The 14,270-nt window shown below is 39.6% G+C and overlaps 1 protein-coding gene across 2 annotated transcripts in view; it reads left to right on the forward strand.

Annotated features, from left to right (window-relative positions):
* The window catches only part of LOC137372068 (mitogen-activated protein kinase kinase kinase 20-like), a 163,964-nt gene that overhangs the window by 95,772 nt on the left and 53,922 nt on the right, over positions 1-14,270 (forward strand). For both annotated transcript variants that reach the window (XM_068035428.1, XM_068035429.1), the window contains 4 exons: positions 4,240-4,284; positions 4,883-4,913; positions 5,005-5,144; positions 7,762-7,824. In XM_068035428.1, the coding sequence (XP_067891529.1) occupies positions 4,240-4,284; positions 4,883-4,913; positions 5,005-5,144; positions 7,762-7,824 (279 nt within the window). The remainder of the gene's footprint in view (positions 1-4,239; positions 4,285-4,882; positions 4,914-5,004; positions 5,145-7,761; positions 7,825-14,270) is intronic.

Below are 14,270 nucleotides of genomic sequence, written 5' to 3' on the forward strand. Positions count from 1 at the left end.
ATTTAGGGAGGGAATGCCAGAGGTTAGGGTCGAGACAGCTGAAGGCATGACCATCAATGGTGGGGCGAAGGAAGTGGGAGCTGTACAAGAGGTCAGAGTTGAAGAAACACAGAATCACTGAGGGTTGTCGAGCTGGGGGCGGTTACAGAAGTAGCAGGGGCAATAGAAATGGGGAGAGACCTGACAATCTAGGTTCACTCATGAAAATGGTCTCGTGAAGAACTGGATGACTTGTCATCCGTGGACCTGTACCGCAATGTGAATTAATCTCTTTAGGAGAGAGGGATAAGGGGAAAAACTGATAAGTGAATGTTATCCTTCACTAAATTGATTCTCATTTAATGTCATATTTTTAGAGAATGGATGGGTAATCTTGGTTACTGCAATTATTTTACCTTTCAGTTTTTGGAATGTTTTTATCAAAGTGGTTAAGTGCATTTTTCACACAGTGTAGTTTTCCTTCAGTGGTCACAGTGATTAATAGTACCTTTTACCTAGTATAGCTCTATTCGTTTCCTGTTTAGCCTTCCCTACTTCCAGGCAGATACTGCCTCGGTGAAGACTTGAGAAGAGTATTGTCACCAGCAGGAGAAGATTGTTATTACTACTGGCTAATATAGTGTTGCTTTATGCACTGCTGAACATGATGAAACCAGATAAAAGTTAACCTCATCTCTGCTGCCTGAGTTGTTGCAGGTAATTTTCACATGCTAGATTCTACCCCGAGCAATATAGTGCTTTAGCTATGGATTACAAAGAAAGATCATTTTAATTTAATTGTTGGGGAGGAGGAAGAATACTTATTATCCTTACATGACTGCTACCTGCTGGAGTTTTCACAGAAGCTATCAAAGCAAATGGTCACTGCAGTGCACAAAGTTTACTTTGCAGAGGCTAATTTCTTTATTTAATCAAAGCAAAAATTTGGATTTTGCAAGATATATTCAGACAGAGCAGATGCCATATCCATTGCCATTTCTCAGAAGAATATTACACATTATGTGCGGTATCAATATGATTAGTATAGTGAGTATTTCTAATCTTTCAGTGTTCTAATTTGCCAGAAATACAAAGCATTCCATTTTCAGTTCATCCTAGTTTACTTCTGTAACTTTCAGCATTTCTAGATCAGTTATAAATTAAATAGTATACTTGAGCCAAGTTTAAAGGGAATTTTTGATTCATTCACAAATGATGGGTTGAAGAGGAAAATGCTGCAAGTGGTGACATATCTGGTGTTTAGGTATTTTGTATAAGCATAAAATGTTATTCTCCATGGTGAGATTAAAGTTAGTTGACCACATGAAGCATCGTGACTGAAGCAATTTTGGCTTTTATTGAAAACATTTGCTATAGTAGTAGAAGACTTATGTAGTTTATGGCATTCACCAGTACAATGTGACCATTACAGATTCCCCTGTCCTTTGTTAGTGAACTTTGCATAAACTGAAGACCACCAAATACAATTTTTTATAACACACATTCCATAATTAAGTACAAAATAATTCCCACCAAAATACTTAAAATATTTGCACAGAAATAAGTAAAATTGTACAAATCTGCTTGGTGAGAAGACGGGTTAGACACTAGCACACAAGTGAAGCTGGCCTGCATAAGTCACTTCTCTGTTGTGTATTAAAGTGGGTATTCTTTCGAGTTCTTTGCTGTGGACTATGTAATTGTTGATTTATCAAGGATTAGGTTAACTTACCACAGTTCCATACTGAATATATTTGTTAAATATCTGCTGTAGGGCTGAATCTTGTTCTCTTGTTGGAAGCGGATTCGGTGGCATGGTGAGGAGTGGGGGGTGGGGGTGGGGGGCGGAGAATCTCCATAGAGCCATCCAGCATGAAATCCGGCTCCATACCACAGTGTGCCGATTCTGTCAGAGGCAGAGTAGTATCGTAGCAGTACTGACGCTCCGACGCAACAGCATAATAATGTAAATATTTGAAATGCTGCTTTAAATGAATTTGAATCTAATTCACTGCAATCCAGTGAAGCTTCCTCAATTTTGTGGTTGACGTGCGACATTCACGTGCCTTCAGTTTTGTAACTTTGAAAAGCTGGTGCCACCAAGGCAAGAACCCTCAGTGCCACGAAAGGGAAGGTAACCTAACCAGAATAGCATAGGGGAAGTGAGATTTACAGTGGCCATTGCCGCTATGCCGAGTGTCAAAGCGGCTTATATGTGAATGGGGGGAACTCTGCTAGGGGCTTGTGTGTGTCTTGGGGGGACATGGAGGGGAGATCTGAAAGGGGCTTGTGTGTAAACGGGGAACACTGCAAGGGGTATGTATGTGACTTGGGGGGGCATGGAGGGGGGATCTGAAAGGAGCTTGTGTGTAAACAGGGGGAACGCTGCAAAGGGCGTGTGTGTGAATGGGGAGAGCATCAGTTGATGCTGTGAACAGCGTCATAATTGCCAACCCCGCCACATGATTGGGGCAATGGCCACCGCCATTATGCAAAATGGTGGCGGCGCAGCCACTCACATCAGAAGAGGGACTACCATCTTTTTGCACACCTGCTGCTGCTGGCAGCAGAATCATGAAATTCAGCCAAAATCATAAATCACTTTAAAGGTTCTGTGCATTCAAAACAGATACACCTTCAAATACTAATAAAATAACTATTTAATCAAATTAGTTCAGGCAATTTTCTAAATATTAGCAGTATTAGAATCTCTGAATATAATGTTTTCTGCATAGCCTTTTTCAGCATCGTAATCCAATCTAAAAAGTAATTTTTCTGTTCTGGAGATAAATTGTGTGAGAACTTGCTAAATTACTTATTTTACTGTAGTCCCAGGACCATTTTTTGTAATATGAATATCTGCAGTTGATATATGGAACTTATATTTCATCAAAATTAAAAATTATTTTGTTATATTTCCTTAATCTAATGCAACAAATATAGCTAAACACAATAAATTGCAAATGGATACCATGGGGTTAAAATACAAAATCTGCAAATGTTTAAAGGCAGTGCAGTACAGGAAGATTATATCACTGAATAATATATATGATGATGTAATAAAATGTAGTGCTATACAATGCAGATAAAGTATGTATTTTTTAAATGCTAGTGTCACTATGAAAGATAGATCCTTGCCCCAGATGATTAGTTATCTGGTCGAAGAAATCTAAGTGCATATTTTTAAATGAGACCTATTATTCAGATGTTAACAGAAATTTAAATAACTAATCAACACTTCTAAGTAATGCAATCAGGCCTCTATGGAGGTAAAAGCACTGTAAAATAAAAATCCAGTTAGCATTTTCTATTTCTATTCATAGGTATTGTGCAACTTTGGTGTTTGGAAAATATTCTTTAAAGTTAACCATCTGAGGTGACCAGGTACCTCTTTTATTATAGCATTAGATCCATCTCTGGGATCCAAGTTAGAGAATACTAGTGCTGACTGACATTCACGCCTCGCTACCTGATGTGCACAGTTACCCAGTCCTCAAGCTCAGCTCTGGGTATTGTCTGTCATATCAGACCATTTCACTTCAGGTTAAAAGAAACATGTTGGTCTGTCATGATCTATAATGCATTTCTCTTATTAACCAATAAAAAGCAATGTTGAAAACAACCATCTGGAATTTCAAATGTAAACGGTACCACCCAGTTAAAAGAGGAAGGTGTGGAACTGAGAGATATGAAAAGGGAGAAACTACAAAGATGATAAAAAGCAGCAGAGCTCTTCATTATTATGCTTTACAAAGTAGTCACCAGCTGTGTTACTAAAGTAAACATTTATGCCATGAAATTCCATCTTCATGACTAAATTTAAATTTCAAACGGCTGTAGTGATTTTACTCAGTGTATGTAGAAAACTGAAAATGCCTCTCAATTGCAATGCAGGAACATGACTTACACTCTAACAAGGTAGACAAGGTAATGGTGGTGGGGAAAGTACATGAATGTATGACAGCAAGCATTGATTAGTTTGAGATCTCAGCACAAAATCTCTTTCATATGCTTACTTAGATGTTCTTTTTGAACAAGGTTATTATGTCAGCTAATATTCAGAGATAACATTTAAAATAATATGTATGGGATGCAACACCTTTAACAAAGATATTAGATAGACAGCCTTTAATGTTCCATAGAGTGCAGTTTAAAAATCATTCCCCTGATTTTGTTTAACCTGTAAATCCTCATTTGTAGCCACTTCATTTGTTCCAACATGATCACATTGTAATATTTATACTTTAATTTTGTTTTCAGTTGCTGCCATCCTTAGATATATATTCTTGGACAGAGGAGGATGTGGTAAGCATATGATTCTCTCTTTGAAATTAAAACTCTGAACTTGGATACAACAATTAAATTGAGTAATAAAAGACAAACAATATGATTAGTAAGGAATATAATTTATCACAAAAGAGATCAAGTATTTTGGCAAGGCACATATATAAAAAAAGTTACTTGGGCAAGGTGATGGAGGGTTGCTGTAGCCTTTGGACAGTACAACAGCACAATATATCATCTTGGGAAGACGAGAGAATTGGATAAATCATCACAGTGTTTGTCATTTAGGCAGGATTAATGATGATTCAGCACACACATGTAGACTGCATTTGAGCCACTTTAACCAAACTATTATTGTTTTTGGATACAGCTGCTTGAAAGTATCACATTTATCAGTATTAGTATGAATTAACATTTATATCTCATGTTTCTTAACCTTACAATTAATATTTTCTTTCCATTGCTAATGTGAGCTTTTTCATTGGCATTAGCAATTGAAAATTTATTTATTTATGATCACCAGTATTTTGGAGATAAAGAACAGAAGTATATAAAATTAGAGATTATGTTTTGTCTTGTCTCAAATTATAATCCTGTTCCTTTTATTTCTTTTGTGCAGTACTTTTGGATACAACAACTATTAGATAAAGGTAAAACAGTTTGCTATCTCTTTGCATTACTTACTGGAGTTTCAGTTACTTTTGCAGATAGTATGTATTTTTGTAATTTTTTTGATCATAGGTGACACAGATTGTTTCGGGAAAGGTTATGCTGAACTGTTTAAAAATCATCACATCACTGGGCAAAGGTTACTTTTGCTAACAGAACAAGATATGAAAGACATTGGAATACAATCCAAAGGACATACCATTCACTTAAAGGTATGAAAATAAGAAACTCAAATGTTATACGGTAAGTGCAGCCAACAAAAAATTGTAAACTCGACAGTTCGGGAGCTTGAGCTGCAGACATTTTAAGTTTGTGAATATTTGCACTCATGAAGGTGAGGGATGCTGAGGAATAGAAGGCTCCCCCCACCCCCAGCTTTGATATCTAATGTCGACACCAAATACGTTAGTATTTTCTATTTGTATTTTGCACTTCCAACATTCACACTTCGTCTTTTAATCTTTTCTTATCAATTCAGTTTATTAATTTTTCAAAGATGTTCTGCAAATACTCCATTCCTGTTTGGAGAGTTGTGCTGTTCCCTAAAAACAGTGAAAAAAATTTTTTTATTCATTCATGGGATGTGGGCATCGCTGACTAGGCCAGCATTTATTGCCCATCCCTAATTGCCCTTGAGAAGGTGGTGGTGAGCTGGAGGGACAGAAGATGTTGATATTGTTCTTAATGAATATTTTGCATCTGTCTTCACAAAAGAGGGGGACAATGTAGATATTGTAGTAAAGGAAGAAGGGTGTGAAGTATTGGATGTGGTAAACATAGGGAAAGAGGAAGTATTAATGGGATTAGCATCCTTCAAAGTTGGTAAATCACCAGGGCTGTTAAAAGAAGCCAGGGAAGAAATAGCGGAAGATCTGACCATCATTTTCCAGTCCTCACTGGATACAGGTGTGGTGCCGGAGGATTGGAGAACTGCTAACGTTGTACCTCTGTTTAAAAAGGGAACAAGGGATAGACCGAATAATTACAGGCCAGACAGTCTAACCTCAGTAGTGGGCAAATGATTGGAATCAATTCTGAGAGACAGGATAAACTGTCACTTAGAAGGGCACAGATTAATCAAGGATAGTGAGCATGGATTTGTTAAGGGAAGATCTTGTCTGACAAACTTTTAGGAAGAAATAACAAGGAAGATTGATGAGGGTAGTGCAGTTGATGTGGTCTACATTGATTTTAGCAAGGCTTTTGACAAGGTCCCACATGGCAGACTGGTTAAAAAATAAAATCGCATGGGATCTAGGGAAATGTAGCAAGGTGGATACAAAAATTGGCTCAGTGGCAGGAAACCAAGGGAAATTGTTGACAGGTGTTTTAGTGACTGGAAGGCTGTTTCCAGTGGCGTTCTGCAGGGCTCAGTACTGGGTCCCCTGCTTTTTGTGGTGTATATATAAACCATGTGGACATAAACGTAGGGGGCATGATCAAGAATTTTGCATAAGACACAAAGATTTGCCATTGGTAGATAGTGAGGAGGATAGCTGTAGGCTTCTGGGAGATGTCGATAGACTGGTCAGGTGGGCAGAAAAGTGGCAAATGGAATTCAACTTGGAGAACTGTGAGATGATGCATTTGGGGAGGTCAAACAAGGCAAAGGACTACATGATTAATGGGAGAATACTGAGAGGTGTAGAGGAAGAAAGGGACCTTGGAGTGAATGTTCACAGATTGCTGAAGGTAGCAGGACAGGTTGATAAGGTCGTTAAGAAGGCATATGGAATCCTTTCCTTTATTAGCCAAGGTATAGAATATAAAAGCAGGGAGGTTGTGCTGGAACTGTATAAATCATTGGTTAGGCCACCACTTGAGTACTGTATGCAGTTCTGGTCACCTCATTGCAGAAAGGATGTAATTGCACTAGAGAGGGTACAAAGGAGATTTACGAGGATGTTGCTGGGACTGGAAAAATGCAGCTATGAGGAAAGATTGGATAGGCTGGGGTTGTTCTGCGAGGAAAAGATAAGGCTGAGGGGAGATTTGATTGAAATCTACAAAATTGTGAGGGGCCTGGATAGAGTGGAGGTAAAAGGCCTATTTACCTTAGCAGGGAGATCAGTGACTAGGGGGCATAGATTTAAAGTGATTAGTAGACTGGTAGGGGAGATGAGGAAACTCTTTTTCACCCAGAGGGTGGTGGGGGTCTGGAAATCACTGCCTGCAAGGGTAGTAGAGGCAGAGACCCTCAACTCATTTAAAAGGTGCCTGGATATGCACGTCAAGTGCCATAACCCACAGAGCTACGGACCAAATGCTGGAAGATTAGACTCGGTGGCACACTTTCGTCCAGCGCAGATACAATGGGCCAAGTGGCCTCTTCCTGTGCTGTAAACCTTCTATGATTCTAACGTTGGTGTTTTCGTTTCTGGTTTTGCCCCTGTTTGTATACTGCAAAAAACTGCTCTGTTCTCAAGAGTGGGGGAAAGGGTTTCCAGATGTGTGTTTGGACAAAATCCATTGCTATTTGAATTTCAGAAAACATGTATTCATACCAAGATGCATAGTGAATGAAATGTTTTGCTACAGGTATATATGCATTATCTGACTGAATGACAGATAGGCTTGAGGGGCTGAATGGCCTAATCTTGTTCCTATGTACCATTACACAAAAATAAAATTATTTCCATAGTAAAAAAAAAAGGAATATTTATTTCTGGAAGATAAGACACTCCAGTAGTCAAAAAATCAACCGTTTGAGCTCTCTCTCAAATATTTTCTAGTAAATTGACGTGTTGACTGTTAACATGTAGGTGGAAGTTGTTGAAAAAATGGAAGAGATTACCTGCTTTTACCAGACCCATCTGTGCTCTCTTTCAGACTGAAATTGAAAAACTGACCCTTGACTACTTGAATCTATTTCACTTTCCTCCCTTAATCAAGGTAGGCAAAGAAAAGTAATGTTATTTTCAACCACAGCATACACAATGTATTTTCAGAGGCCTTACTAATTTCTTCTTTGGTGCTTTATTGGTACTGTTGCATGCTGGATCATTTGTGATTTTTTTACTTCCATTTATCTGCTTTGTGAATAATGTGGACCTGCTTTTTTAATAATGAGAAAATGTCAGATGCAGAAGATTTGTAGAAACCTTATCACAACATGCATATGATAGATCTATTAAGCACCTGCTGATAAACTATAAATATATTTTGAATTATTAGTTCCAAACTGTGAAGATTTTTATATTTTGTACAGTCATGTTGATTACTTGATCATGTGGGTCAGATCTATAAGAGAATGCACAGCTACTGTCTATGGTTTAAAATTTGTATAGCACCCAATGAACCTGACCACAAAACCAGCAAGCAATGAAATAAGCTGATTATACTGCTCTGTGGTATAAAATTATAGACTACAACTAGCAATCGTGCAATGTCTTTTTACCATGGTTCATTTTTCTTCTGTATCAGCTGTCTCTGACTGATTCATAGTATATGACATTTATAGCATTAGTCCACTGATCAGATGAAAAAGTTAATAACTTCCTGAAAAAATACTTTATTTTTGGTGTGTTTTATATTTAGTGTGCAATCCTTTTTGGTCATCTGGGCCTTGAAATGACTGTGGCTGAGTTTGGCTGGCCAGTGCTGCTCTGTGTCAGATACCAAACAGTGATAGTGAAGATATTGTGCCCTCAGATTTGCTTTCCTTCCTGTGAGGACTTGCCTAATTTCTGCTCGATACCTCGCCACAGCAGTTCAGATCAGATTGGAATCATAGTCGAATGGGGATTAAATCAGCAAACCCCATTATTATGGTGTTAGAGTTGATATTCTGAAAGGATCAGATACAATGGCTTTAAGTTGTCTCATGATGATGCAACGCACTCCTGTTGCAATGTACTTCACTCATTATGAGACAAAGACTTTAATGTTTGTTACTATGTTTTGGCAATGCCCGTGACTCAGCAAGTTTATCCAGTCAGTAACTGGACTGGAGAGACCAAGCAGGTTCAGATTTGATCCCCAATCAACACTGAGTAGCTAATGTCTGGTGGAATGGTAAATCTATGCTGCACTCCCTCCAAGGCCAATATATGCTTTCTCAGTGTGGTGCCCAGAATTGCTCATGTGGTCTAACCAGGGCTTTGTATAGATGAAGCATGACTTCTATCCACCTTGTATTCTATTCATCTAGGAATAAAGGCCAGCATTCCATGAGCCTTTATGATTATTTTCTCTACCTATGCAAGACGTTTTAATGATCTCTGTTCTTGAACACTCAAGTCTCTTTGGACCTGCAGTGTTTCTAGCTTTTCAGTATCTAGAAAGTACCCTGTTCTATCCTTTTTAGGTCCAAAGTGGATGACCTTACATTGAAATCCATTTGCCCCAGTTTTGCCCATTCAGTTAATCTATCAATATCTCTTTGTAATGTTACGCTTCCATCCAAACTGCTTACAATGCTGTCAAACTTGGTGTCATCGGCAAATTTGGATATGTGGCTTTCTATCCCATCATCTAAGTTGTTAATAAATATGGTGAGTATTTAAGGCCCCAACACAGATCCTTGTGGGACACCATTAGTCATATCCTTCCAAATAGAGTACCTGCCCATTATCCCTACCCCCTGTCTCCTTCCACTCAGCCAGTTTCCTAACCAGGTCAATAATTTGCCTTCAGTTCAAATGTCTTCTAGAAGTCCAGATAAATAACATCCATAGACATCCCCTTGTTCACTAATTTAGTCACATGTTCAAAACATTCAATCAGATTCTTCAGGTACCCTTTACAAATTCATGTTGCCTCTCTCAGATCAGCTAAAATTTTTCAGGGTGTTCAGTCACCCTATCCTTAATTATAGACTCGCAATTTCCCAACAACAGATGTAGACTAAGTGGTCTATAATTCCTTGGTTTTCCTCTCTTACCTTTCTTAAATAGCACAGTGACATATGCAATTTTCCAATCTAAAGGTTCCCGAATTTAGAGAACTTTGAAAAATTATAATTAGGGTATCTGCAATGTTCTCACCTACTTCTTTCAAAACCCTAAAGCAAAAACAAAGCTTGTTTATTCTCACGACCTGTTATTCTCAGAGGTCTTTGTGGTCTCTGAAGATTTGGCTTACCATATGTGTCAATAGATTGCTGTTTAATATGTCATATTTATTATTTGAATGTTAAATGGATGCAAAGTCAGTTTTCCTGCTAATTCATGAAACTGCCCTAAGAATACCGGAACATGCTTTAAATACCATTTATGTGGGGAAACAAATGTTTGTCACTGTTCACCCTGAGCACTGGTACTTTTTTTCTCATACAGAGACTTGCCGGAAAAACTGAGTTAAAATTTTGATGAAAAATTTACAATGCTGTATGTAATGACTTACTTATGTTGTCTGATGCAACATAAATGAGATGCATGGAGTCCAGTTATGCTGAAGATCTCAAACAGGTTTATTACAACTAAACTAATATGTACAGTACAGAGCAAACTATTTACAGAAGCTTCTTCTAGATTTTACAGTTGCAGTCACTCTAGCTTGTAGTCACATGACTACCTCTTATTGCCTAGGTCATTAACATACTAGGTTCTTAAAGCAACATCACTCTTAAAGGCAATCATACAGCACCCCCTTGATTTACATAGAAACATAGAAAATAGGAACAGGAGTAGGCCATTCGGCCCTTTGAGCCTGCTCCACCATTCATTATGATCATGGCTGATCATCCAACTCAGTAACCTGTTTCCGCTTTCCCCCCATATCCTTTGATCCCTTTCGCCCCAAGAGCTATATCTAACTCCTTGAAAACATACAATGTTTTGGCCTCAACTGCTTTCTGTAGTAGTGAGTTCCACAGGCTCACCACTCTCTAGGTGAAGAAATTTCTCCTCATCTCAGTCCTGAAAGGTTTACCCCGTATCTTTAGACTATGACCCCTGGTTCTGGACTCCCCCACCATCGGGAACATCCTTCCTGCATCTACCTTGTCAAGTCCTGTTAGAATTTTAAAGGCTTCTATGAGATCCCCCCTCACTCTTCTGAACTCCAGCAAATATAATCCTAACCGATTCAATCTCTCCTCATACGTCAGTCCCGCCATCCCAGGAATCAGTCTGGTAAACCTTCGCTGCACTCCCTCTATGGCAAGAACATGCTTCCTCAGATAAGGAGAGCAAAACTGCACACAATATTCCAGGTGTGGCCTCACCAAGGCCCTGTATAATTGCAGCAAGACATCCCTGCTCCTGTACTCGAATTCTCTCGCTATGAAGGCCAACATACCATTTGCCCTTTTTACCACCTGTTGCACCTGCATGCTTACCTTCAGCGACTGGTGTACGAGAACACCCAGGTCTTGCTGCATATTCCCCTCTCTCAATTTATAGCTGTTCAGATAATCTACCTTCCTGTTTTATCATTATACTGCACCTGCCATGCATTTGCCCACTCACTTAACTTGTCCAAATCACCCTGAAGCCTCTCTGCATCCTCCTCACAACTCACCCTCCCACCCAGTTTTGTTTCATCTGCAAATTTGGAGATATTACATTTAGTTCCCTCATCTAAATTATTAATATATATTGTGAATAGCTGGGATCCTAGCACCAATCCCTGTGGTACCGCACTAGTCACTGCCTGCCATTCGGAAAAAGACCCGTTTATTCCTACTCTTTGTTTCCTGTCTGCCATACAGTTTTCTATCCATCGCAATACACTACCCCCAATCCATGCGCTTTAATTTTACATGCTAATCTCTTATGTGGGACTTTGTCGAAAGCCTTCTGAAAGTCCAAATAAACCACCTCCACTGGCTCCCCCTCATCAAATCTACTAGTTACGTCCTCGAAGAATTCTAGTAGACTTCCAAAGATAAGTCTCGTATGCTACAAGTAAGAACACGTGATATTAAATAACATCAAAATTATTTACACAGGTATAGGGATTATGAACTTTAAACGTGCTGAAGCTTAAGAGTCCATATATTGTTTTGGTGGTTTGACAACTCTTCCAGATGTGGTTATGATATAACTGGCTGGGGATGTGGCTTTCACCCGTGGCTGTTTTGTGTTTGCAGGCATATTGTCCATGTTTGGTTGTTGTCCTGTTGTTCTGTCACACCCTCAACATTGGAGTGTGTTCTTTCAAGTCCGCTGTGCGCAATTGGAGTATTGCAAACTTCTCTGAGTTGGCTTCGGTTCCTTCTCAACACTGCTTCACAAGATGTTGTAATCTCATAGGACCTAGGCATACTTTGGATACCTCTGCGGGTAACCATGTTCTCATTGTGGAGTGTATGAACCTGACCTTTTGTCCTACATGTAGCTGTGGTAGTTCCGCCCCTGCGTGTCGGCCATGCACCATCTTCATTCACCCCTGTTTTTCCAGCAGTGTCTCCTGCATCTCCGAGAATTTGGACAGATGATGGCTTGGCAGAGTCATCCACACTTTTCTGCCAAACATGATCTTTGCTGGTGACGGTAAGCCCATATCCATAGGTGTTCCTCTGAGGTAGAGCATGGCAACACGAAAATCTTGTTTTGTTGTCCTGCAGTTTAGGATAAGTGCTTTGACTGTGCGAACCATTTGCTTGGCAAGACCATTAGATCTAGGGTAATGTGGTGAAGACGTCACATGATTTACGCCCCATTTGGCGCACATATCCCTGAAAGGTTTGCCCGTATACATTCTCAGAAATGATTTCTTCAGGTGCACCAAATAGACTGAATATGGCACTTAATGTGTCTGCGACGACCACACTTTAAGTGTCTTTTACCTGTCCGGTAATTGGAAATTTGGAGAAATAATCAGTGACTAAAATAATGTCGTCTCCATTAACGGTGATCTTGGACCAAGGGACTGATGGAATCTCGTGAGGGTGTAGAGGTTCTTTTGCGTTGTTGTGGCTGGTGGCTCTGGCATGCCTTGCACATCCTTACTAACCTTTCGTGTCAGAAACAGTGTCTTGTGCCAGTCTTCTTGTTCATTCATGCCCATATGGCCTTGGTGAAGTTATGACAAGATGTCGGAGATCTTTGGGCGCAATCACTTATTTTCCCTTGAGGGTGACGCCTCTCAAGACACCAAGATCATCTCTATAAAGCCAAAAGCATCTGAGGGTTCTGGCACCCCTTTAGATAAGCCAGAGGTATTGATTCTGTGTAATTCCTCTTTTCTAACTGCTATCAGTATTTTTAGAGCCTGTTTTTCTGGTTCTGCAATCACTTTGTCTGTGAAGCAGAACTGCATTCTTTGTTTGAAAAGTTTGAATTCAGATAGGATATCAGTGGCCTTCCAGTTCATGCTGTGAAATTTGGTATCCATCTTTCTGCTGTTCTTTTGCTTTAAAACCTGCTTTAAAACTTGTTCTATGACTCTGCACTGTTTCTCCTTTAAGAAACTGTTATTTAGACCAGCTGCATGGATTTAGAGGAGCAGGTGTTTGATAGTGTCCTGTGTTTATCTTGCTTTCAGCACTTAAGCTTGTCTGTTTACACAGCTGTTCACTAGACAGTTCGATTGTTTTTTTTTGCTAGAGTTTGTTTTTGTTCTTCACGCTCAAGTGGTTTAATGTTATTTTTATAGTTGTGGCTGCGTGAATGGAAGCTCTTCTTCACACTCAAGTGATTTAATTAGTTTTTAAAACAATCATACAACAGAGTAAGCATAATTAATGAGCACTTTATTCACCTTCATTTTTTATTTTAAATTTCTTCAGCTAGTCTTTGTGCATCAGCCAACAAAAGAAGGCAGCTGTGGTACATGGGGTGAGAGCGTTTGGAATGTGGCCTTGGATGTGGAACTTACTGCCCAAGACTCTGATTTGAGCCAAGTCTTAGACCAAAGTCTTGAGCAAAGTCTTAGGTGGCACAGTGGTGCAGTGGTTAGCACCGTAGCCTCACAGCTCCAGGGACCCAGGTTCAATTCTGGGTACTGCCTGTGCGGAGTTTGCAAGTTCTCGCTGTGACCGCGTGGGTTTTCACCGGGTGCTCCAGTTTCCTCCCACAGCCAAAGACTTGCAGGTGATAGGTAAATTGGCCATTGTAAATTGTCCCTAGTGTAGGTAGGTGGTAGTGAATATGGGATTACTGTAGGGTTAGTATAAATGGGTGGTTGTTGGTCGGCACAGACTCGGTGGGCCGAAGGGCCTGTTTCAGTGCTGTATCTCTAAATAAATAAATAAAATCTGATGTGGGTCTGAATCGATTTAGAATTTGGAAGGGCTGTTTTCCAATTCCTGATTCAGTCAAATTGATATACAAGTCTCTCAATTTGAATAATTGCCATGTTGGGCGAGATCTTACCAACATTGTTTATAATTGCAAGTCGGGACCATTTCTGGGTGCCAACCCCCCCATGGGTTAGAGGCAGGCCAACATAGG

Source organism: Heterodontus francisci, chromosome 7, assembly GCF_036365525.1.
Source record: "Heterodontus francisci isolate sHetFra1 chromosome 7, sHetFra1.hap1, whole genome shotgun sequence".
Taxonomy (NCBI): domain Eukaryota; kingdom Metazoa; phylum Chordata; class Chondrichthyes; order Heterodontiformes; family Heterodontidae; genus Heterodontus; species Heterodontus francisci.